The following is a 27,111-nucleotide window of genomic DNA, read 5'->3' on the forward strand; positions in this document are numbered from 1 at the left end:
AAATGAATATTATGAATGTATGGATATTCAAACTTACAGATGAGTTTTTGTGTAGCAGTGGAGCTCACAGGAAACCCAAATCTGCTTCCTTAGTGTTTTTTTTTTTCATATAATTTGTGTCACGTTTACACGTAAAAAAGCTTTTAGAAAGATGAGCAAATGACACCAATGTGTTTGTATCTCAGGTAAAGTTTTTCTTTTTCTTATCTCTGTTTACACAGACAGGAGAGGAGAGGACAGGAGAGACTGTTTTTTTGTAATTTTGTGCCTTTTTATGGTCATTTTGTGTGTTTTTTGATACTTTTGTTTCTTTCTTTTGGTATGGTATTTTTTGTTATTTAGTGGGTTTTTTTTGTTGTTGTTGATAATTAAGTGTCTTTTTTGGTCTTGGTTATTTTGTACAAAGACATGTTTTAGTCGTTCCCACTTCTAGCCATGATTATGCTGATTCCATAGAGCTGCAGGAGAGATAGATTTATAAAATAAATGTATTTCTCGTTGGGGTTCAGAGGGTTAACACAGAATATCTTCTCAAGGTTTAGAAACATTCGTGATTGATATTGTTATCAACAAGATGAAATAATAATCTCTTCTTGGATCTCTTCTGATACATTTCCCTCCTCTCTGCATTAGTAATGTTGATATTATAATTTAGTTTCTCTCCTCTGATGTGTCTCAGTATTCACATTTTCCTTCAGGACTTTAAGTTTGTGTTTGATGCTACGTGTTTACATCACAAATCATTTTTTATCACTCATATAAAACACAGATGAGTGGAGGAGAGCATCATCTCTGCTATAAAAACTTTTATCCTTTTAATCCTGACCTGCTTTTTATGATATACCTCCAGCAGTTTAATGAAAAATGTTCTTTTAAACAAATATATTTTTATGACATTCAGAATCAAAAACATTTCCATAAAATGAGCTTCAAATAGTAAATATAGTGGAATAAAAGCCCCATTTTAGTATATGGGAAACATGCAGCATGCAAACACAAAAGTCGAGCCTATGGGGCATTAAATAGACAACACAGTTTAACCAATGTGGTAAAAATAATTCCAGTTTATTAGACATGCCCACTTTATGCTAATACTAAACAGTTTGGGTACAAAAACAGTGCAGTAAAATGTGTTATTTTGTCCAACTGTATGTGAATATTTGTGCACACTGGGGTTTCTAAACAGTCTGTGAGCTGCATAAATCGGGAGAGACAAAGAGAAATACATCTGTGTGTGGACCCTGGCTTCTTCATCTGATACTTTATTAAATCTTTATGCTGTTTTTAGACGTGACATGCCCATTTTATGCACTTTATCAGAAGCTGTTTGGGACAGAACCCATGCAGTGTTTCTCCTGCAGTAAATGTTATTCTATCCTCTTGTGTGTGAATCTTTGTGCATCCTGGGGGAACCTAAACAGTCTATGAGCTGCATAAATCGGGTCTGACTGGAAAGCTGAGACCGTGATCTAATGACTCTATTGGTACCAAACATGTCATGATGTCTTGTCAGGGAGGAGGTGAAGTTAGGCTACATTTTAGCTATTCTCAGCCTGACCTCTGACCTCAAGATGTCTTTACAGACATGCCCACTTTATGCAAATCTCGTGCAGTGAGGCCAGAGATAAAGCAGTAAAATCTGTTATTTTGTCCTCTTGTATGTGAATATTTCTGCACATTGGGGTCCATAAACAGTTTGCGAGCTGCATAAATCAGGAGAAACAACCAGACAAAACTCTGTTTGTGACCCCTGGCTTCTCTTCTCTGTTTCATCTGATTCTTTATGAAATCTTTGTGCTGTTTTTAGACGTGACATGCCCACTTTATGCACTTTATCAGAAGCTGTTTGGGGCAGAACCCATGCATTGTTTCTCCTGCAGTTAATGTGTTGTTGTGTCCTCTTGTGTGTGAATCATTGTGCATCCTGGGGTCCCTAAACAGTCTGTGAGCTGCATAAATCGGGTCTGACTGGAAAGCGGAGACTCTTGTGGATTTAATGAGCCCAAATGTTGATGATGTTAGTGAGTGAAACTTGAGCTCAGTGTATAAAATGAGCTGCTGTGACCTCTAGGATAATCACAGCCTCATCAAACTTTACAACCACAAACTAGAGACCTGGAGCATTCAGAGGATGGATGGCTGACACACTAGATTCACAATAAGCAACAACACAACACAAGTGCTGCCATACAATCGCACAAAATACACAAATCTACTAAATGTCAAAAGTTTCTGAAACCAGATCACAGCAAGGATTTTCTCTGCTGGAGCCCTTCAGAATAAAAGCCCAAGACTGAAAATTTCATGAAGTTAATTACTTTAATTACAAATATTAATCAGAACATGGAAGTTGAAACCTAAAAATGAATGGGACAGATTTTAAAAACTTTTTTTTAACAGTATGATTCAATTGCTTAATGGTCTTGAATGTTAAATGAAAATGAAAATAAAAAACATACACATAATATTGCTGAATGTGAAATTAAGGAAAATATCGGTTTTGTTACAGCAAAACTTTAAATTGAATGTACAAAGAATTAAAAGAAATCATAAAAAAATGTCAAACACTCTCAAATTAAAGTAAAAACACTTTAGTTATTCTACAAATGGATATATATATATATATATATATATATATATATATATATATACATATATGTATATATATATATATACACACACACACACACACACACACACACACACACACATAATTTCCTCACACTGACGGAGAAACAAACATCAGGAGGACAACATGGTCACACGTTCCTCAAAGACTTCAGGATGATGCTGATCGTCTATTCCTGTTGTCCTGCAGCCACAGAGACCTTCACTGGTAAGACCTGCAGTGGGAGATTGTCATCATCCCAATTGCAAAGATATGGAATCAGTCTCTCAGTGAAAGTGTGTGTGAAGGTGTGTATGTGTGTGTTAGTGTCAGCATCAGAGAACGACAGCTTTCCTCTGTTCCAGTCCAGATTCACTCTGATTCTCTGAGACTTCTTCTGCACTACGAGATCAGTGAATCCATCGGATGGTGACCATAACAAGTATTTATCTCCATGGAACAGTATTCTCCATAATCCAGCCCCTCTGTCTTCTCGCCTCTGGACAGACTCTGCTAACACACCCAGTGCCCACCATGCATTGTCTCCAACCTGGACCTCCCAGCTGTGAGTCCCTGAGTTAAAGCCCTCAGAGCCCAGAACAGACCAGCAACCAGTCCTCTCTGGATTATCAGGAAGCTGCTGTTCCTCTCCTCGTCTCAGACTGGTCAGATCTGCAGACAGGATGAGACCTGGACCAGCAGTGTTTGGGTCCAGGATGACAGGACTGTAGGAGACCGTGTCCTTCATCTTGTTCCAGATGTTGAAGGCCAGGTTGCCCAGGTGTTTGGCCTGGTCTATCAGAGCTCCTGAGGGCAGCTGTGGATCCTCCAGCAGGGGGCGCTGCTGGACTCTTTCCACTGCAGCCTTGTAGTTGAGCAGGAATGAGACGTGTTCAGCTCTCAGCTGGTCCTCTGTGGCTCTGACTGTGTCTGAAAGAGCTGCTATCTCTCTGCTCAGAGCCTCCATCTTCTCCTTCATCCTCTGACTCTTCTGCTCCTCTTCCTCCCTCAGTGCAGCCATCCTGGCCTCCTCTTCCTCTTCTAGAAACTGGTGAAGCTTCTTAAACTGCTCCTTAATCTGCGTCTCTGTGCGTCGGGCCTGGACCTGAATGTGTCCTGCTGTTTGATCAAACTTCACTTTAACTTTTCCAAAACTCTTTAACTTCTTCTTTAAAGGTTCCAGAGTTTCCTGAAGGTCCTTCTTGAGTTGTTGTGCAGCTTCATTGATGGGTCTGAATCTGTGGTTGGTGTGTTCTTCTGAGTGACTGCAGACAACACACACTGGCTGCTGATGGTCCAGACAGAAGAGTTTGAGTTTCTCAGAGTGCAGACTGCAGAGAGCCTCTGAAGCTCTCTGATCTCTCTCCTGTATGAAACTCTCACACAGGTTCTTTAACACCAGGTTACAGGGTGGATCACCCTTTGAAGATCTTCTATTACAGATCGGACACTCTTTGGTTGGTTTCCCCGTCCACCAGCTCTGCAGACAGTTTTTACAGAAGCTGTGGCTGCATGACAGGACGACAGGATCTTTAAATATGCCGTGGCAGACAGAACAGCAGAAATCCTCCTCTAATCTGGAAGCCATTTAGTCTCTGAGTGAAGCTGAAAACACAAAACACAAACAGCTCAGCCACTCCCTGTTCTCTCAAAGTTACTTTCACTTTCCTGTAAAACTGTCGTTCAGTTTGTGGATTCAGCAGCTGGGTGAAGTGGAGCTGTTCCAGTGTTCCCAGTAACCTCCTGAAGTCGTCCTATTTTAGTCAAAGTGGAGGTTTTAGTCTGAAGCTGAATATTATTGTCCGTCTCTCAACGTGTGTGTGTGTGTGTGTGTGTCTCTTCGTCTCAGTGAGTCAGAATAACATCCTGTTTCCTGGTTTGTCTCAGGTGACTCAGCTGAGGGGCGGAGCTTCAACACAGCAGTTTTTCAGGTTGAGACTCATTCCAAACTGGTGAATAACTGAGCTGCAGATGTCTGAATGAAAATAAGTTCTGTGTTTCCCCCACAAGTCCCTGGCTTCTCATCTCTGTTTCTTATGTTACTTCATTAAATCTTTGTGCTGTTTTTAGTCGTGACATGTCCACTTTATGCACTTTATCAGAAGCTGTTTGGAGCAGAACCCATGCAGTGTTTCTCCTGCAGTAAAATGTGTTGTTGTGTCCTCTTTTGTGTGAATCTTTGTGCATCCTGGGGTCCCTAAACAGTCTGTGAGCTGCATAAATCGGGTCTGACTGGAAGGCTGAGACTCAATTCAATGAGCCCAATGTTCTTCATGTGTGATGATGTTAGTGAGTGAAACTTGAGCTCAGTGTATAAAAGGAGCTGCTGTGACCTCTAGGATAATCACAGCCTCATGAAACTTTACAGCCACAAACTAGAGACCTGGAGCATTCAGAGGATGGATGGCTGACACACTAGATTCACAATAAGGGGCTTTCTCAGCAGGAACACAACACAAGTGCTGCCATGCAATCGCTGTGTTCAATACCAAATGACAGCATGAATGTTTTAATGGTGTTCTTTGAGGTCTTTGGGAACTAACGTGTGTCTAAATGCATCTAAAATGCATTTTAAAGGCTCTCTCCAATAACCATTTCCTCACAAGAGCCTTCTACCTGCTACAAGCCATTCTTAAAGACATGATATCTGAAAATATCTTGTATATTTCCCTCTAACTATCTTGAATAACCGAGCAATGGCTGAAATAATGTGCCTTTATATTTCTCTTACAATCTCAACATTACTAATAATCCTTTTCTTAGACTCTTTATTTCCACATTTGATTTCATGTCATCAAACCTCTCAGACAGTCTCTAGTTTTCTCTCCTGAGAGCGTTCTATTATGAAAATGAAGTTCATTTACACTTCAGTGACAAAAACGCATCCCATATTCACCTTATGCTCCATAAAATGTATTAAAATAGTCATAGAACGAGTGTGACTGTGGTGATTATGATCAAGCGTCTCCTGTAAGGACCAATCAGAGCCAGCTCAGAGAGACGAGCAGCTGATTGACTGTCACTGTGGAAATAAAATTCCAGTCTTCTTTCTTTCTTTCTTTCTTTCTTTCTTTCTTTCTTATTTTCTTTCTTATTTTCTTGCTTTTCTTATTTTCTTTCTTTCTTATTTTCTTTCTTATTTTCTTGCTTTTCTTATTTTCTTTCTTTCTTATTTTCTTGCTTTTCTTATTTTCTTTCTTTCTTATTATCTTATTTGCTTTTTTTATTTTCTGTTTTTCTTTGTTATTTTCTTTCTTTCTTAGCCTATTTTCTTTCTTATTTTCTCATTTTCTTTCTTTCCTTCCTTCCTTCCTTCCTTCCACCTCAAGAAAAGTTCCTCTGCAGCAAATGTGAGAGGAAATCGAAAGCAGTTAGGAAAGAGTTAGACTGTTTCGCTCCATCCATCTCTGGGTTTGTTCTGCTCTTCTTCCTCCATGTTTCATTCCTCCTGTGCATATAAGCGCCAGCACACTCTCTCTCTCTCTCTCTCTCTCTCTCTCTCTCTCTCTCTCTCTCTCTCTCTCTCTCTCTCTCTGCTCTCTTTTTATTCACACTTCACTAAACACAAACTTTATAATTCCCGTTTGCTGCATCCTTTTCTCCTCAGCAGCTCGGTTCTTGTGTGGTTGCAGGCAGAAGGTGTGCGGCTCGCTCCCAGACCGTAAATCTCCAAACATATGAGAGGCAGCAACATAATCTGTCAGGCTGCTGTCAGTGTGAGGAGTGTGTGTGTGTGTGTGTGTGTGTGTGTGTGTGTGTGTGTAGGTGGTTGTTTGTGTACGACTTCAGCATTTTAAAGGCTCTAAAACACTACAAATTCAGAAGCGTCTCGACATAATTCAGTGCAACAGATTAAATGTGAGCATGCATGTGCACATCTTCCTGCATGTTTGTGCACACACCCGCATGGCTGAGTGCCACGCCTGCACGCTCTCAGCTTGTAGCCTGAAGAACTCAAACGGCGCCCGTGCAGCTACGCTTGTGCAAAGACCACGGATGCAGAAGGCAGCGGGAGCTGGCTTCACATGGCACTGTGGGAGCTCATTACTGTATTCTTTGGGCTGGAAAATGTCTGTCAGTGAGGATTCATTAAGAGCCAACCTGCTGCAGCAGCTCCTGGTAGTGCTGTAATGAGAGGTCCTTCACAAGCTGGGCTCCCTGGCGGTCGGGATTGGACAGGTGAAATATCGGGGGTAATCTGCATTACAGGTGGAGGCTTTGTTGTGCTCGTTGGCATTAGAATGCTGGTGTTTGCTGGTGTTGTCTGCTCGGGGTTACAGCTGCAGAATCACTTCTTCCTGCAGGAACATTTGACTGCTGGCTGCACAGACTCAGCCTCCGCTCTGCACACTTCACTCTTATATTAGAGAACAGTAAAGGTGATCGCTCTGAACAGATAAATGCTTATGATTGCAAAATCTTTAAGTGACGGGACAAGATTTAGGATCAGTATGCATGTGTCACACATATGTGAATGGACGTGAGAGACCATCGACTGCTGAGGTAGACAGTAGTCAGTGCAGGATGTGACACTGACTACTGTCTATGTGATATAATTATTATTTTCTTTCCTATTTTTTCTTTCTTTCTTTTCTTATTTTCTTTCTTTCTTATTTTCTTTCTTTTTTCTTTTTTTTCTTTCTTATTTTCTTTCTTATTTTCTTTCTTATTCTCTCTTTCTTATTTTCTTTCTTATTGTCTCATTTTTGTATTTTTTTCTTATTTCATTTCTTTTTTTCTTTCTTATTTTCTTTCTTATTTTCTTTTTTTCTTTCATATTTTTCTTTCTTTCTTAATTTCTTATTTTCTTTTCAACCTGGTCTCACAGAAATCTGTGAAATAGACACGGATTTTCTTAACTCGCCACATTCCAATGGACATTAACTTGCATTGTAGCGAAATCCGTGTCAATTTCACGGAAATTTGAGTGATTCCGTGGCTATTCCACGGATTTTGAGTTAAGAAAATCCGTGGCTATTTCACGGATTTCTGTGAGACCAGGTTGTTTCTTTTCTATTTTCTTTCTTTCTTTCTTTCTTTCTTTCTTTCTTTCTTTCTTTCTTTCTTTCTTTCTTGGTGAATATTCGCCGATGTTAAATTCACATGCATGTGACTCACTATGTCACATGCACCTTGGAAGTCAATAATGAACTCAGAGGTTCCAGACTGATATTCATTAGTGAATTATTTTGGTGATATCGGGCTAACTGGATCTTTAAATCATGCAACAAGTGAATCAGGACTGCAGGTGACCAGAGCACGCTCAAACTACAGACGGAAACCAGATCGTTCAGATACCAAAATCTTGTTTGTACAGATTTAACATTCATAGCATTACAATGCTCGTGTTCGTTTGTGTTGTCTGCTCGGGCTTACAGCTGCAGAACCACTTCTCCCTGCAGAAACATTTTGACTGCTGGCTGCACAGAACTCAGCCTCCTCTCCACACTTCACTCTCCTCTTTTGAAAATTTAATTGAGGCATTGTTCAATAGTTTCTGTCCGTCGTTATTAATGCAGGTCGACGTTCTGGGCTGTTGTCTGTTGGTTTGTTGAACCTGGCTGCTGGAGCTCTAATTTTATCTCCAGCGTCTTGTGTTGAGGAAGATGTAAAGGCTCTTTGTCTGAGCTAAACTGCTCATTTGTCTGTGCCTCGGTGCTAAAAGCCGCTTTTTTCACTTGCTGTTTTGTTTCCTTGCATTGATTTCCTGAGGCCATTCTGTTGCTTCTGCTTCTACATGTTTTGGTGTCATGTCATTGATTACTGTAATGATATAAGTCTTCATCACCTGCTTTATTTCCCTCCTTTTAACCCTCTTGGGTCTATGATCGTGCCGTCCTGATCAGATTACGTGACGTTTAACAAAAAAACTAGGTCACATGGAGCGCTGCTATCAACTTCACTCCAAAGAACAGACTTGAAACTTTCTCCCAATTTTTGTTTGACATTCCTAGGTCATGTAAAACCAAAGATATGATAGTACAGAAATATTTGAGTGTTGGTGTAGCTCTCTGTGTAATTTCGCACATAGTTTGTTTTGAAGAGTTGCAGCTAACAAGAGAAAAAAGCCTATAAATACACATGTTTTTATGGGATTTTTTAAATATAGTTTTATTATATTTAAATGTTAACCTTTTTATACATTTATTTTTATATATTTTATTTTTGTATGTTTACATTTTCAAGTTCCAAAACATTTCATTGAGCATATTTGTGGTTTTTATTGTAGTAAATTGTATAATTTTTCAACTCGGATTTCATGATTTTTGGGCTCAATATTTTGATAAAGTAGGTTAAAGTGAAAAAATAATTGTCAAAAGTATTCAAACCTCTGTATCTCGTGTGTTGCAGACTCGCACCCCGCGTGTGACTCGACTCAGCCCGACACAGCCGGCTCTCGCTGACCAGGCCAGCAGGGTTTCCTTCGCCTCAGCTGAAAATCTGGAGACCATGTCGGAGCCCGATATCCCCATCGGCTTTAACCGGATGAACCGGCTTCGCCAGAGCCTGCCGCTGGCCCGCACGTCCAGCCAGGCCAAGCTGCGGGCGCCAGGTAGGAAACATGTCCAGAAACCTCTTTTTAAAGCCAGATGAATCATATCGTCACACTGTTAAAATAATCAAGTCAGAGTTTGTTTTTTTTGGTGTGTATTTTTAGATGGCAAAAAAACTTTGCAGATGTGTTGAAGATAAACAAACTGAGCAACAAATTGCACAAAAATACCAGATGTAGCAAAAATAATTTGCTGGTTTCACTGGTGGATCCATCATTGCTGCATTAACATATTCATACTTCATATCAGTAGATGTTTGATGTTGTGTTGTATGGAAAAAAATATATTTTGTATGTTTGAGGAAAATGTTAAAAGCAAAGTTTTAATTGGTTAAAAATATTAGGTTTTATATGTTTTTGTTAGTTCAAGAAAAACAAACTGTGAGCAACAAATTGCACAAAAAACCTGATGTATCAAATATGATGCAATTAGAATTCATATATGCAAATACATTTTTTAATTTTTGGGTGGATTTTCTGGCAATTATTCCATGGTTCAGGCTTTATAGGGTTAACTCCTCATATTCTGTACAAATACAAGCTGTGCATGGTTTATGATTCCACTGGAGACTGGCCTCAGTAGAACATTGCAACATTACTGCAGAAATTAGATTTCATTTCTTTTTTATCCTCTCTTGTATTTGCTGTGGCAGATGAGTCTGGTGCCTCTCAGATTCAGACTGATATCAGACAGCCTGCAGCCTCAGCAGCCAATCAGTGTGTTTGATAGGATCAAGAACATCCAGCAGGACTCACGACTCTCAGATCAAACTGTCAAACTGCAGCGCTGATCAAATACGGATCCAGATTCTGTTACTGTGGTGCCGATTCCTCACCTCAAATGTTTCCGGAAACACACAGTGACGGCTCTCGTTTGCAAACTGCAAAATGGCCACAAAGAGATGTAGGCTATTTTATGCAACAAGTGGTATAGTTTATGTTACTTGTAATATAAGTGTTCTGCTTTACTAGAGAAGCTACAGTCTGCCCTTTTGTTCAGAACAGAACTGTAACAACTGGTTTAAACCACAGACTGTATATAAATAATGGACGTAGTCACCATGACGTCACCCGTTGGTTTGTGGCCCGTTGGAAGCATCGAGTTTAGTGTTATACTCGTCGCCATCTTGCGTCGCCATCTTGTTTCCGATACGGGGAGCAGACCATATCTGGACTGTGGAGAAGCGATCAGTAAACGTCCTCTTTTCTATCTATATAAAGTTATATATAACTTTATTGACACGTTGCCATGGATACGCATTGTTCTGCTTCTCTCCTGATGATGGCTCGCCTTGTTAGTGACCTGTAGCCACGCCCCAAATCATAGGATTCTTTATCTTCTATTTTCTTGTAAATGGGGCCATTATTAGAACTATTAACATCAAATTGTCTTGAAGAAGATTTTTTACTAGCGATTGAGACCATAGTGTTTTTCTGAGGTAATAAATCAAGTGAGAAGTTTTCAAATTTTGCACTGAAATGAATGGGCAGATTGTTTTTGCAGCCACACTTGGCGCCCCCTGCTGGAATTTTTGGTAGAATGCAGCTTAAGGCACTTCCTGGTTGGCCTCCATGCTCAGACACGGAGATTGCCACCTGAGTTGGACTCCATGTTCCTCAGTTTCTCCTCACAGTGACTCCAATGATTCCTCTGAAAACATTCTGTGTTTCTCGTCCCATGATGAGTCAGTCTGTCCTCGTTCAGGGTTCAGCTCCAGTACCGTCCCCTCCTGTCCCCCAATCAGCCTGATGAATGTGAGTCTGTCCCGTCTGTTGACAGCTGAGAGCCAATCACAGGCCAGACGTGTCCACACATGTAAACCATCAATCTCCTCTGATGTTTGATGCAACACGGCAAAGAAACACTTACTCGTTAATGTAGCGAACCTGCTCGAGTCCTCTGAGTCGAGTCAGAGTCAGACGAGTCTATAGAGACCTGAACACAGACAGAGACCTGTCAGCTCTGATTGATGATCAGAAAGAAGCAAAATCATCTTAAAATGGATCCGTCTCTCATGTGAGGAGGAGCGAGATGATTCTGCAGGAGGAAAATATGCAACAACAACTAAGAATTACACTAGATGACTAGACTACATAGCTTGCCAAGTTTTCGCCGCACATGGATGTGACATATATCTTTGTAATCAGCGTTTCTGCTTTCACGGGACACCAAGTTTGTGTGGACCTTCAGTTTTAAGAGGTTAAATTTACACTTATATGCTAAATTACTTTGGAAAAGTAAATTTGCTGTTAGGGCCCCACGTCTCTGGAACTCTCTACCCCTTGAGGTCAGACAGGCTACATCTCTAGCCTCTTTTAAATCCCTACTGAAAACTTTCTTCTATCGCAAAGCCTTTTTAACTACTTAATCTCTTGGTTGTTGTTTTCTCCCCCAGCTCGTGCCACTTTCTTTGTTTTGTCATTTGTGATTCCAACTTGTCTGCATTGCACTTTACTTTGCTTTGTTGTTTTATTGTAATTTTTTCTGTCTTCCACTATGCTTTTATTTCTTGCCTGTAAAGCACTTTGTAACTTTGTTAAGAAAAGTGCTATACAAATAAAGTTTATTATTATTATTATAAAAAAGCAGACATTCAAACTTGCATGAAGCCTTGCCATGTGTTGTGAGCTTGTAGATTGGCTTTTTTCAAATTTATAGGCATAGATGTATATATTTAACCCATTATATTTATTTCATCTTTGGCGTCCCCCTGGGGGGGTCGGGCCACCCGGTTAGGAATCACAGCTCTAGGTCTCTAGTTTGTGTTTGTAAAGTTTCATGAGGCTGTGATTATCCTCGAGGTCACAGCAGCTCATTTTATACACTGAGGTCCAGTGAATAAAAGTCCAGTCCACTCAAGAAATGGCCTCACTGCAATGAACTGGCTACTACTGATGACTAACATCATCCCAGATGAAGAAAACTGGACTCACTGAACCCACAAGAGTCTCAGCTTTCCACTGATACCCAGTTTATGTCATTCAAAGCCTGTTTAGGGACCTCAGTATGCACAAATATTCACATACAGTAGGCAGAAATGGCAAATGTGTGCTACGTGCGACTTCTTAAGGCAGTTTCTACCTGAATGCATCATGTTAGAAACACAAAATGTTAGAAATAACTTTTTTTTAAGCACCATTTAACACCTTAATAACATCCGTCACTGAGTTAATTTTCATGTTGTTTGACACTTGGTGAGAATCTTTCTTTGGGTCTCGTCTCTGCAGCAGTTTGCAGCTGATATGAGACGATAATTACGTGTCCTGTCAGGAGACTTTATCTGTTCAGGTGTGAGACTCACAGAGCCACACGGGAGAACTAATGCTCACCTTCAGGAATAGAGTTTGTTAGTTAAAGTTACAACAAAGACGTTATTATATCATTTTAATGCTGGAGAGTCAAAATGTAGATCAATCTGTTGGTGTCTTTGAGGCTGTAGAGGGTAAAAATATCATCTTTAGAAAGCAACTTAACACTAAATCCACTTTTTAGATTCTATAAAATAATAAATACTGTCACTGTTTTTTCCACTATCCATTAAAGCTTTCACAAATGTCTTTTAAAATTACTTTTCAAGATTCTTTTGGGGTTTTTTTCTAATGAAGCTTTGGATATCTGTCGGGACGTCATTAAAATAAAATAAAAATCTTTCTAACAAATTGAATATCTTATAATGAAGTTAATAGTAAAGTTATTAACCGTTATGTCAGTGGTTTGTGTGTTCCAGATAAAATGTTTTTTTCATTGACTCTTTACACTGTAATTGAAAAAATAATATTTTGAGGTGAAAATCTTCCCTCCACCAGTGCTGAAATGTAACTACATACATTTACTCAAGTACTGTACTTAAAGTACTTGTACATTACTTTGGTATTTCCGTTTAATGTAACTTTATACTTCTACTTAACTGCATTTAGAGGTAAATATTGAACTTTTTACTACATTTAGCTGACGGCTTTAGTTACTTTTCAGGTCGAGATTGAACATAAAAACATGAATCATTTAAAATAATTATGCATGTTCACAAATTAAACCTTATAACAGTTTATGAACTCTATGGAGTCTTGGGCTATTTTGTCCATTTTTGTCTTTTCCTGTCTTTGTAAGTCATTTTGTGTCTTTTTTGGTTATTTTGTGTCTTTTCTGGTCATATTGTGTCTCTGTTTTAGTCATTTTGTGTCTTTTTTAGTCTTTTTGTGTCTTTTTGGTCATTTTGTGCATTTTTCAATCCTTTAGTCCAACATAAAATGTGATTTTGAATCTTTTTTTACTTTCAAAACACTATCATGCTCACTAAAGAATTTTAAAAATTGCAAATGTGAACAAAGTTTGCAAATATAACATATAAGAGGGTTACGTCCAGTTCTATCATTTCATACTAAATGTATTTGACCTTGTCTTTTCTAGAGGGTTTAAGTAGTTAAAAACAGTGAAATGCTGCTTATATAAATTTCGATGCTGATACTTTTTCTCTTTTACTTCAGTGCTACTTATACTGCATGATTTTGACTCTAGAGCAGTATTTTAGTATTTTTACTGCAGTTCAGGATCTGAACCTTGTCCCATCATGCCCTCCACCCCCCCTCACCCATCGTGGCTCCCCCTCATTACTCCCCGTCCATAAATGCAGGGATCTTGTTCCTGCAGCTTGGGGAGGAGACTCGCCGCGTGCACCTGACCCACGAGCTGACCAGCCTGGACACGCTGAGGGCGCTCATCGTGCACATGTTCCCCCAGAGGCTCACCATGGCCATGCTCAGGTACCATCACTCTGTCTGGACACTCAGGGACAACGTGCACATGATTATAGAGGGACAGGGCCTCAAAGTCAGAAAAGGGCAGCATGTGTGCGGCCCAAATTTTTTTTCCGGTCCTTTACACCAGTAGTTCTCAACCTTTTTGAGTCGCGACCCCCAATTAAACATGTATGTTGTCCGTGAACCCAACTCACTGAACACAATCTCACACGCACAGTTCAGATCACCCAAAAAAAGAAACAAAATTACCAAAAAAAGGAAAGAAAATGACCAAAAAAGACACAAATGGACCACAAAATGATCAAAAAAGACACAAATTGATCAAAAAAGACACAAAATGACCAGAAAAGACACAAATTGACCAAAAAAGACACAAAATGACCAAAAAAGACACAAAATGACCCAAAAAAGAAACAAAATTACCCAAAAAGACACAAAATGACCCAAAAAAGAAACAAAATGACCAAAAAAGGACACAAAATTACTAAAAAAAGACACAAAATGATCAAAAAAAAGACACAAAATGACCAAAAAAACCCCACAATGACCAAAAAAAGACATCAAGTGACCAAAAAGACTAAAACACATGAACGCATGAACACTTTAACACAGTGAAGACAGAGCTGACTTCCAAAATGATTTGGGGACCCCCAGAAATCATCTCGCGACCCCAATTGGGGTCCCGACCCCAAGGTTGAGAATAGCTGCTTTACACAATATGGAAATTAATGTAAAATGCAAAAATACAGATGGTAATATAATAATGATAATATAATATTTCAAACACAGATAACCTACAGTTTATATCCCCAGAATGCTGAAATTGCTATATAATTATTATTATTATTATTATTAGCTATTATTATTATCATTATTTTTTTGTTAGCCCACACAGTGGTAGCAAAGTCACAATAAACTTTATATCTAGACTAGAATAGCAGGTTTCAGAACTGTGGCATGATAAACAGCCCACACTATAGGGGTTTTAAGAACTACAGAACCAAAAACATCTAATTTTAACCCAGAAGAGTCGTAGGAAAATAGTCTCGCCAACAGACCTTCCTCTACAGAAGAAAGTAGGACAACAACTCGGTGCAGACCTGTTGATCTGCCTATTCTGTGATGTTAAAACCTCAGACCTGTAGTGAGGGAACTATGATCCGTTGTAAACACGGTGCATTTTATTTTTAAAATGTATTTGAAAAAAAAAGAAAATGTATTTTGTACACGATTTCCTGCGCCGGGCTCCGACGTCCGGTAAAAATCGAGCTGCAGCCGATGGAAGCTGACACATTGACTGAAATAGGGCGTTTTTCTGAAATATGACCCATATTTAATCGAATAATTGGACGGCGACTAGTTAGAGCATAACTCACAGGTTTAAGATGCTCCACTGTCACATCTCCTCAGTTATCCAGGGGTCAGCGGTCTCTCTCTCTCTCTCTCTCTCTCTCTCTCTCACTCTGTCTCTCTCTCACTCTGTCTCTCTCTCTCTCACTCTGTCTCACTCTGTCTCTCTCTCTCTCACTCTGTCTCTCTCTCTCTCTCTCTCTCTCTGTTTCTCTCTCACTCTGTCTCTCTCTCTCACTCTGTCTCTCTCACTTTGTCTCTCTCTCTCTCTCTCTCAATTTGTCTTTCTCTCACTCTGTCTCTCTCTCACTCTGTCTCTCTCACTCTGTCTCTCTCTCTCACTCTACCTCTCTCTCTCACTCTGTCTCACTCTGTCTCTCTCTCTCTCACTCTGTGTCTCTCTCTCTCTCACTCTGTCTCTCTCTCTCACTCTGTCTCTCTCTCTCTCTCTCTCTGTCTCTCTCTCACTCTGTCTCTCTTTCTCTCTGGCGGCGAGTGCGTGATGAGACAGACAGAGAAGTTGCAGGCTCAACACACACAACAACCCGTATTACAAGAAAATGGGTACGGTAAAATATATATCTATTCATGTTATTTAAAAAAACAAAAAACACTCAGAGGGCACTTTTTAATACGAGGCAAAAAGGGCAGGGGCTCAAGCACCCCTAGGGCCCTATGTGTGCACGTGCCTGCTCAGGGATCAGACAAGAGGTTTTAAACATCTGCAGCAGCACGAGTTTATCAAACCAATCCCCGTGACACTTACAGAAATAATAAGTCTGTAAAGAGATGGAGGATAAAAACAGGAACGGATGAAACAAACAGAAACAGATCAATAAAGATAAAGGAAGACCACAAATTGAATACAATCTCAAGTCAAAGCTTAAAAATCAATAAAATTGTGCAGAAATCTTATGTCTTCTCATTTAATCCAATCCAATCCACTTTATTTATAGAACACAATTTTAGCAAACACAAGGTTTCCAAAGTGCTGCACAACAATACAGATATCACAATAACAAGGGGATGGAGTAAAACAATCCAACAGTAAAATACAATAAGATAAAATAAATTAAACTAGAATTAAATAAGATTAAATAAATAACATGTAGTGCCTGCACAAAATAAAATATGCATGCATACACATAAAAACAAAAAAATAAAATCAACACTAGATTTTTTTGTGTGTGTTTTTTAAATTTTATTTTATTAATTTCTGTGGGTCATCATATTAGGTACCAGGAAGTACATCAAAACAACAAAAATTAAAAAACAGCAATTTCAAAATGTCATCAATATCAGAGTTTCATAGTATTTCATCAAAATCAAAGTTGACTTCAGAATTTCATCTGTCTTATAACGTTCAATGCTTCCCTCAATACTAATAATTGCGTTATACAGACCCACCCTTACCAACCCATTTATATATAAATAAATAAAAAAATAAAACACTACGTGGTTTTAAAAGCCAATGAGAAGAGTGGTAGTTTATTGTGCAGACAGACAGGTGTTGTTCAGCCTGTGTGTCGTCTCATTGAGACGTATCGGGGCTCTTTACTTTACTTTATGCCGTAAAAACAAAACATTTCGGGGCGTTCCCGGTGGCACACCTGGTAGAGCGTGTACCACAGAGGCCCAATTTAATTCAATTCAATTCAATTGGCTTTATTGGCATGACGTAACAATGTATGTATTGCCAAAGCAAGCATCAGAAAAAAAGATAACAAGATAAGGAAAGCAATATTTACAATAATTTATTATAATTCTGTTATTCATTTTAAAAGAAAGAAAAACTAATAACAATGAAAGAAAGCAATATTTACAATCATTGAATTACAATCAACATATAATTTATACAATCTAACTGTCCCAGCAAAAAAAGATAAAAAATATAGAAAATATAAAATAAAAAATAAAAACAAAACAACCAACAGCTGTGTGTCACTCGCTGTCCCTCAGTGTGTGACAGGCAGAAACATAGAGTGCTGCTAATCTAATCTACAGCTCTGTGACTCTTCCCGAGGAGGAGCGGCAGTTTTTCCTCATCTGACCATTTTAAAAAACCTTTTTTGACGGATTCAAATTATTGGAAATATGTTTCTCTAATTAGTTCATATTTTTTACATTTGATGAGGAAGTGTAGCTCTCAATCTCTCTCTGTCAATAAAGCTACAAAATGCCCCAAAAAACCAAAAAACAAAACATTTCTCTCTCCTGAGCCCGTGTTCACCTCAGAACTTATTTCAGGCTTCTCGCCAAAAAGCCATAAAAAAAGCAAACTATTGACTTTGAGACAGGGGAAGCAGGAGTGCAGAAACGCTGAGTCATGTCCAGGTTTTAGGACTCCTGCAGGACTCTATTTGTGTCTCAGCTCAGAGTGGGCGAGCAGAGTTACTGACTGCAGCTTCACTGAGTCCTGAACACGTTCATATGAGACGGTTATCAGGACTGTCAGTTATAGTCAGTAACTAGGGATGTCACCTGTTACTGTACATTTAATATTTAGAGGGATCGTTGTGCTGTAAAGTTTGTATTACACTCAGGAGGTGTTAGCTGGTAGGGGAGGCTAACTATCGCAAGCAGCATAACGTTATTGCATTATTTCTGCTTGAAGAAATATGAATGGAATTTAAATGTCTTATTTTTGGTTGTTTTTATGTAAAGTGAAACAGGGTTTTCTTTTTCTTTTTTCATCATTAGGTGCCATAAAAAGGGGCAAATTACTATTAACCATAAATGGAAAACAAAAATTAAAAAGTGAAATCTGCTTTTTCAACAGTTTTATTCAATTTCTTAATGGTCTTAGATGTTAATTTACAGTGAATTCTATGTGTTAAAAATACCAAAAATACACGTAATATTACTGGAAAAAAAAAAAAAAAAAAAAAAAATATATATATATATATATATATATATATATATATATTTTTTTTTTTTTTTTTTTTTTAAATACAGATATATATCGTAAATTGTCGTAAATTGTCAGTTGTGATGTCTAAAATGATTAAGAAACAGAAACTTATAATTTGCTAATCTTTTTGTTTTTAGTTACGTTTTCACCAACGTTTTATTAAATATCGTCCAGACTTTGTTGCAGTCAGGGCTGTTGTAAATATCGTACCTTACGCTCTCAGATAAAATCTAACCAGATGAGGAGCAGCTTACCTGCAGACTCAGGACGACATCCTCGTCTTTTATTTCATGCCGTGTCCTCTCTGTGCTGGTTCACGCACGTAGAAATCTGTTAAATCCTGAAACCGTGACTCCACTCTGCAGCCAAACACTCAGACAGTAAACCTACACATAATGTTAAAGTTCCTGTCTGAAGGATGCATCATGTGTAGAAGGAACGCTGACGTCTTCAGCTCCTCCTGATGGATGAAGTTTGGAACAGTTCCTGTGTTTATTTAGCCCAGATTTACACTAGTGAAGGCGTGGGAGAGAGAGAGAGAGAAGTCCTCGCTGCAGGATCAGCACCCTGGAGAGCTCCGTCCTCCGTCCTCACTACTGTCTGACTGTGAGACTCTGCAGGACGGCTCCGCTTCTGGTGGTTGATAATTTAATGTTTTTGCAGTTCCGGTGGTGGAGAATAATTCCTCAACAAGTTTGTTTTCAGGACAAAATGGTGCAGAGTAGCTACAATTCAATTACAATACAATACTACTCAATTTCCCTGAGGGAGCCATCCCAAGGGATCAATAAAGTTTTATCTTATCTTATCTTATCTTATCTTACAACTAAAACAGGGTTGGTACGGGTGCTTGAAATCCTTGAAAATGCTTGAATTTAAATGTTGTATTTTCAAGGTGTAAAAAGTGCTTGGATTTTGGATAAAGTGCTTGTAAATGTTTGAAATTCTTACTGTATTTCTCTTGAAATCTGACCATATCCATCTATAGACTATAGATAATCACATGTTCAATGTAAAAAAATAATGAGTAGCCTATCTGAAATGAAGACCATTCCTCCTAAAAGTGTAAAACCATCGCTGTTGGTATGGTTAAGTGAAATCTCCCCCTTTTAGTATGTGAGTACTCATCTAGAACATGCAATTTACAACAGGTGTAAGATACTGGAAAAGCTTGAAAATGGACCTTGAAAATCCTTGAAAAATGCTTGAACTTGACCACTGCTAAAGTGTACGAACCCTGTAAAAAGTCCTTAAACAGACAATAAAAGATACATTTCAACTTGTTATAATATGATATATAGACACTATGTATTGGTATTAAAGTAGTTTGTTGAATAAGGAGGGAAACAAAGCTCAGCTGCACAATTTATAAATATTTATTACACTTTTTTTTTCACCTATACACCTTTGGAACATCTGCATGTATCACCATGTTCTGCAAAACTGTCTTTTTCTACTTTAAACTGGATCAGATAATGTGATAATATCAAATGTCTGCAGCTGAGCAGAGAATAAAAAGGAACATTTCCTGCAGAAGTTGTCTCCTGTCACCATAACACATTTTTAGGACGATATATTTTCCTAGAAACTATCACAATAAACAACAGTATTATTGTATCGATGTCATTTTAGTTTTATAACCATATTAGAGCATAGTAAGTACATCTTTTTCCACAGCAATGACTTTTTAAATCTCAAGAATATTACATCATTTTAATAAATTGAACGATAAGCTGATATAGTAATTATCGGGACAAGCCTAGGTATACTGTGAATTTAAAGACTTTAAGTTTAAAAAACATCTCTTATGTGGAAAGAGGAGGCAAGTTTTTAATGGTAGAATTCCTAAATCAGATGGAAGGTTCAGTAAAGGAATACAGTTTTTGTAATGCATGTAATTTACAGCTGTGTGGGGGATGAAATTCATGTTTTTTAATGTAAAAACAGCTGTAATGTTGAGAATTTAAAGATGTAGCTGCCTAATACTGAATGTTTAAACTTTTTATTATTACTGCGAACACATAAACTGACAAAAACATTATTATATTTATAGATTATGTGTGTTATCTGCTCTAAAACTGCATGTAAACCCACATTCTGATTGTCAGCAGGACTCCCTGAACAGATAGAAGATTCAGTAAAGGAATAAAAGTTTCTGTAATGTATGTAATCTAAGCTGTCTGGGGGATTAATTTCATATTTTTTAATGTAAAAACAGCTGTAATGTTGAGAATAGAAAGACGTAGCCAGGGCCGGCTCTAGGCATAGGCGACATAGGCGGTCGCCTAGAGCGCCATCTGCTGGAGGGGCGCCGCCAGTCACCCTCGAGGGAGAAAGAAAAAAACAATAATAATTTTCGATGCCCATTGTCACCCTCCCTTCTTGTTTTGTCTTGAAAATAATAAATATTAACAAAATAAAGAAACAGATAAACAATGACATTTTGTCACTTGTGGTGCTGAGTCACGTGACGTGCGGTCATTGCCTTGCCCCCCTTTAGACGGTTAGATCGCTGTTACAGAGGTCAGGTCACGTCAAGTGACAGACAGGTTATGTTTTGATATATCCTGCAAGATGAAACAGCCGTCAAAGCTCTCCGGTGCGCAGTATCGAAAGACAAGAAAAAGAGGAGGAGGAGAAGAAGTCCCGACCATTTTTTAAATGCCGTTTTGTGTGAAAACTTTTCATTTGCATTGGCTTGCTAGCTAGGTTGAAATAAAGCAATGCTAGCTTAACACAGTTAAGCACATTTTTTGTGCGGTTTGCACTTTCATTGTCTCTCTTGTCTCTAACTTTGTTAGCGGTCTCCAGCTGTGCTTCTTTGGGAATTTACTTGTAAGTTAATAATTCTATAGACAGACAGTTGTATTATATAGCCTGGTTGGCACCATGGGCAAACAAAAAGCCCAAAAGGAGTTCCACCCTCCGTGAAACACCAAGCGGAGCTGTTCAACACGAATGGATCTCGCTTAGGGCACCAAATGGGCTAGAGCCGGCCCTGGACGTAGCTGCCTAATACTGAATGTTTAAACTTTTTATTATTACTGCAAACACATAAACTGACAAAAACATTATCATATTTGTTTATTATGTGTGTAATCTGCTCTAAAACTGCATGTAAACCCACATTCTGACTGTCAGCAGGACTCCCTGAATATTAACCTGCTGATGAATGGAATATGAGGCTGTATTTTTCTCATTAAGCGTCTCGGCAGCGAACAGATCTCTGCTGCTGAACTCATCTCTGATAATCAGCAGTTAACAGCTTCTGGACGGTTTATGAGTGTGTGATTGGTTTGTTCTGGTGTTTCGGTGCTCAGGTCTCCCAACACGGCGCTGCTCATCAAAGACGAGACGCGTAACGTCTTCTACGAGCTGGAGGACCCGCGGGACGTCCAGGACCGCTGCGTCATCAAGATCTACTGCAAAGAGCCGATCTACGGCACCTACCCCGGACACCAGCACCCACACCTGGCCAACGGAGACCTCAGGGTGAGGAACTGGCTCCAGACACCACGAGGGCGCTCTGTGTTTGATGAGGATAGTAAAACTAGAGATAAGGTCAAATATATTTAATATTAAATATAGAACTAGATGTTCTCCTCATTAGATTTGGAACCAACATTTACAATTCTTCACTGAGAGTTAAAAAAACCCATCGTTTTTAAAATCACATTCTTATTCCACAAAAAAACAAAAGACACTTATACAGGAAAAAAGAAAGAAAAAACACAATACATAATATATATATATATATATATATATATATATATATATATATATATATATAATTTTATATTTTATTTATTTATATCTATAATTCGAACTGGGATAAACTCTAAACCAAAAAAAAAAGGGGGAAAAAAATCCTTATAAAAGGGTAAAAATTCTAATTTAACAAGGAAAAAAAACGTAAATTAAACAGAACTGAAACAAATCATTTAAAATGGAAAAACAAAATCTTTTAACAAGGAAAAAAAATAAAATTATAATAATTCTGGAGATAACAAACAAAAAAAAACACTTTAACAGGGAAAAAAAGAAGAAAAAAAAAAGTAAACACCAACAAATCCTTTAAAAGGGAAAAAAATAATTTAACAAGGAAAAAAATATATATATTTAGTATAAAATATAGAACTAGATGTCCTCCTCTTCCTCCTCCTCCTCCTCCTCCTCCTCCTCCTCCTCCTCCTCCTCCTCCTCCTCCTCCTCCTCCTCCTCCTCCTCCTGATGACTCACAGACACTCGTCTCTCTCTGGCAGCTCTTCCAGACCAATATCACACTCTATAATTCTCCTTGATGATAATTGATCCTCCTCCTCACGTCTCTCTGATATTCTGCCTGTTTGTGTTACGTAACGTGTCCGGCTTCAGTTGGTCTGGATCATGTGACCCGTCTCTGGACCGGAGCCAGTCCTTCACCTCTCTCTGCTGACTCGGCTGAAGCTGCAGACTGTAAAGTGCACCAACAGTGTTGGAGATGATGGACTGAGGTCCAGTTCATCTGAGGACTCTGTTGTAGTAGCAGTATTGGTAAATGGAAAATAGACTGCACTTACTGTACACAGAGCTGTAACGCTCTGAACCCCAGCAGGCAGCTTCAGCTGTTTCCTTCTGTTTTTGCTGCTGTAACATTTTACACTGTAGCCTTGTTTCTCTTCGCAGTATATATAAAATATATATATAATATATATATATATATATATATATAAACTATAAGTCCTGCAGCTGGATGGAATCAACCCAATCATGGCTAGAAACAAAGAATTTAAACATGTCTTTTGTGCAGAATAATACAGTTATAATGATAAATAATTCAAAAAACAAAAAACAAGAGTGGAATTTTGTTGATATTTTATTTTATAAAAAATAGAAAAAAATGTAATAATATATACAACACTTTTCAAAGTGCCCACAGGTGTTACCAATATAAAAAAAACTGTTTTCTCCACATACTGAAGTATTGTCATGTTTCCAGCCTCTCCTCTCCTGTCCACTCCTCTCTGCTCTGTGTAAACTGCTCCTCTGCTGCAGGCTCGTTACTGCAGTGTTTACATTGGACACACTGCTAAATGTAGATAGATGCTATCATTGGAGAAACCTGAGATCTTGGTCGCTGAAGTTGCTTATTTCGGATCAGATTCCTGCAGGAACATGTTGGATCATGTAGTTTCTGGTTTAAGAAGCATTTTTAGACAATAGATTAATAATAATAATAATAATAATAATTCCTCCAGCTCCTTTAAACGCGACTACAGTGGTACAGAAACAGCTGAAGACCTGGAAACGTTGACCAATAAATGAGCAGAATAAAAAGAGCTTCGTACCTGTAACTCTCCTGTTCAGTCTCTGAGCTCTTATTGATGAGCAACAATAGCATTTTATCTAAATTCATGGTCCAGCTGCAGGTAGATGGATGGTGGCGTCGTCCTGATCAGATGATTCCTGATGCTCTGTGTTTGGTTGCAGCTGCAGCAGAGGAGCGTTCAGCACACAGAGAGCTGCAGCGTTACTCTGTTCTGAGAGACCTCGGCTAATTATAGTGTGATTATGGAAATGAGAAAGCTGTAATTTAAAGTGTTAGAGAATGCTGCTTTTATAGAATAAAATAAATTATGAACTGGATAAATTACATTACGGAGCAGCAGACATATGCCGCGCACAAAATGAATTTGCATGTTAAGCAGCTCAAGTTGTTCGACAGCGACTCGTTTCTCTCTCTCTAACACATACACACATACACACACACACACACACACACATTCCTGCTGCCAATCAAACACCATGGCCTGTTTACATGCTCCTGATTGTATGTGTGTATGTGTGTTTGAGTGTGTGATGTGTGTGTGTGTGTGTGTGCTCGCGCATGTGTGTGCGTGCGTGCGTATGTGTGCGTGTGTGTATATGTGTGCATGTGAGTGTGGGTGCATGTGCATGTCTGTGTGTGTGTGTGTGTGTGTGTGTGTGTGTGTGTGTGTGTGTGCGGGCGGGCATATGTCTGTGCATGTGTGTGTGTGTACGTGAGTGCATGTGTGTGTCTCTTTTTGTGTGTGTGTGTGTGTGTGTGTGTGTGTGTGCACGTGTGTGCGTGTGTGTGTGTGTGTGTGTGTGTGTGTGCACGTGTGTGCGTGTGTGTGTGTGTGTGTGTGTGTGTGTGTGTGTGTGTAGAGGTCACCTGTTCGTCTCTCCAGGACTCTAAAAACCTTTGTGGCGTTTTACAGCCGTATCAAACATGCAGCGGGCTTACCTTCACAGTATGTGTGTGTGAGCTTCATTGCAGCTTGTGGCATAACCAAGGTGACCGATAGGACGTGTGTGTGTGTGTGTGTCTGTGAGCTTATTGAACTCCAGCCAGCGGAGTCAAGATTATTCCCTGATTGCAGCCCACAAAGCATGACCAGGATTACTGGGACCGGGCGGAGGACAGTCGAGGTTCAGGATGAGATTGATTGGCAGATTTTCCTCAGCAGGATAAAAAGCAGGTTGTGAAGCTCGCTGTGGGAGCGGCCTCCTGCAGGAGGAGCGGCCTCCTGCAGGAGCGTCTACCTGTCTCAGTGTGACTCCTGGAGGAGGAATAAAGCGTCTCCACTTTAACGTTCACTGCAAAAAACATTAAGTTTACCAAGTATTTTCTTCTTATATCTAGCAATAGTATCTTAATTATATTGTTTTGAGTATAATTTACCTACTGACCATAGCTTTATGTGCTTATTTAATTATTAGTATTATTATTATGTGCTTATTTAATTATCTTATTGTTTAAAGACTTGTTTTTAGGATTGACATTGTGAGCTTTTTCTTGCTTTTCAAGCTATTCAACTGTTGAACATTGGTGAGTTTTCCCCTAAAATATTGGTTAAAATTGAGAGTTTTAGTTGCATGTAGGTTGAATGTTATTTTAAAAGCATTTTCTACCACCAGAACGTGCTCGTTTCAAGTATCGCTGGCTTATTTTAATGTTACTACAGTTGGGCTTTTCAAGCCACGATTGCTCAAAAATAAGTATATTTGAATTTATTTCAAGACATCGTTGGTTTTTCTAGTGCCTAGATATTTTTTACTTATGTAAAGAATTCTTACAAAGAAAAATTTACTTACTGCACTGGCAAATAATTTTACTTGTTTTGAGCATGTATTTGCTTAATTTTAGTTATTTCTTATTTTTTGTTCGGTTGATTTTTGCAGTGTTCGGTGTGGATGGAGGCTGTTGCTATGATACGATGTGGCAGATGATGGCAGTGGAGTCATTAGTCGCTGCAGGCCGTCCGCAGGGTGTTGTTGTAGGAGGCCTAAGGGTTATTGTGTGGAAATATTGGTTTTTCAATTTACATCGTCTCCAGGAGATATCTTTGTGCGTCATAAGCAATTACAGTGTTGTCTTCTTTGTGTCTCCGTTCTGTATCTGTTCCTCCTGGCTCGGCCCTCCTACGCCGGCTCTCTCTCTCTTGGACGCTCCACGCTTTGTTTGGCTTCCTCTCTCTCTCTCTCTCTTCTCGACATTTTGGGCCTGATGCCAGAAGATAATCCCTCCGCGCTCGCTCCATCAATAAGCTATCAAGTGCAACTTAAAACGCACTTAAGGGGGCAATTTGGAGTCCTTCCTGTCAATCTTCAAACAGCATCTATGAACCTCTGGAAAACCTTTCAGGAAACTGCCACGTAAGCGTTTACTTTACCGGCCGGTTGCTGGGCAGCTTTACACGGTTTCTGATTAACAAAGAGGAAATTAAATAGAATTTTAAGGCTGAAGAGACAGGGATGCACTGATACAGAGACTGATGTCAGACATAACTACGAGCTGAGCTGCTCCAGAGGGGGAAGAAGTAATTAGATTACTTTAATGCAGTAAAAGTACTGCATTCAAAACTTACTGAAGCATCAAAATGAACACAAAGTATCAAAAGTAAAAGTACTCATTATGCAGATTGTTTCATAAAATCGAAATATATTATTGGATTATTATCATTTATGCATTTTTGTTGTCAGGTAGAGCTCATTTTAGCTTCTTAAAAAATAATAGCATAAAAACCTTTCTTTCACCTCCTGCTGCAAAGCAGAACCAGGGTCTGTAGTTTTTCCTGACAGTTGTAGTTTGAAATATTTTCTAATGGTGACAGTAAAAATGCAGCAAATACAAAATATTTTCATGCATGGGCTTCATGTGTAGATGCTGATACACATTAACTAAACTAAAGTTTAACTAAAGTTTCTATGAAAATAAAGATGAAACCAAAATCAATAAATCTCTTAAAATGCAAATAATCTGTTTGCGTCGGGCTTCAGCTGCTGTTTACAGCATTTAAAATGCAGTTAATCACATCATCAATCATGCACTCACATTGTTCAGCCGTGTCTGTATTAGCACCACGTTCTTCTCTTCTTCTCTCTCGAGTTGAGAAAGTTATTTTCTGCGGGCCGTCGACACACGAACCGTCTCATTTCCCCATTAATTACACTTCCTGTTGGGTGCTCACAGGTGGAGGGGGACGTGTTATCTCGTTGTTATCTCGTCGTTATCGAGATGAAGAGGAGCTTGAAGAGCTATCAGAGTTTGATTAAGCTGCCAAATATTTCATCTGTTAGAGACCCAAATCATCTCTTCAGCAGAGCTCCGGTTCCCTCTTTAAAACCAGCTCTTAATGAGCTCGTTATCATCAATAAATATCTCTGGTCCCACAGAAATCAAAAGTGGGGAGGAATCATTTAAGTTAAAACCAAAGACCCATTTTTGTCTTTTATAGGGAAGAACAGGATATTCAGGGGGAGATAAAAGGTCAACAGTCAACCACATAGCAGTGGCAGCACTGTGTCAACAGTTTTTATAGTTTTATAAATCTGTAGTCTGTAATTCAACGTTGAAATTTTACAGTGTATAACATATTACGATGGGAGAATATGGAGTCCAGTCCCATGCTCAGTTAAGTCTCATGA

The 27,111-nt window shown here is 38.9% G+C and overlaps 2 protein-coding genes across 2 annotated transcripts in view; one reads left to right on the forward strand and one right to left on the reverse strand.

Moving 5' to 3' along the window:
- srcin1b (SRC kinase signaling inhibitor 1b) overlaps window positions 1–27,111 on the forward strand; it is a 172,740-nt gene that overhangs the window by 111,578 nt on the left and 34,051 nt on the right. Inside the window, 3 exon segments of the mRNA XM_059325391.1 lie at window positions 8,960–9,161; window positions 13,793–13,922; window positions 21,501–21,672. Of these exon segments, the coding sequence (XP_059181374.1) occupies window positions 8,960–9,161; window positions 13,793–13,922; window positions 21,501–21,672 (504 nt within the window).
- Window positions 2,714–4,816, reverse strand: LOC131960147 (E3 ubiquitin-protein ligase TRIM35-like). Its single transcript, XM_059325390.1, has one exon. It carries the CDS (start codon window positions 4,194–4,196, stop codon window positions 2,799–2,801), a length of 1,398 nt encoding a protein of 465 aa, XP_059181373.1. The 5' UTR covers window positions 4,197–4,816; the 3' UTR covers window positions 2,714–2,798.

Source organism: Centropristis striata, chromosome 21, assembly GCF_030273125.1.
Source record: "Centropristis striata isolate RG_2023a ecotype Rhode Island chromosome 21, C.striata_1.0, whole genome shotgun sequence".
Classification (NCBI taxonomy): Eukaryota; Metazoa; Chordata; class Actinopteri; order Perciformes; family Serranidae; genus Centropristis; species Centropristis striata.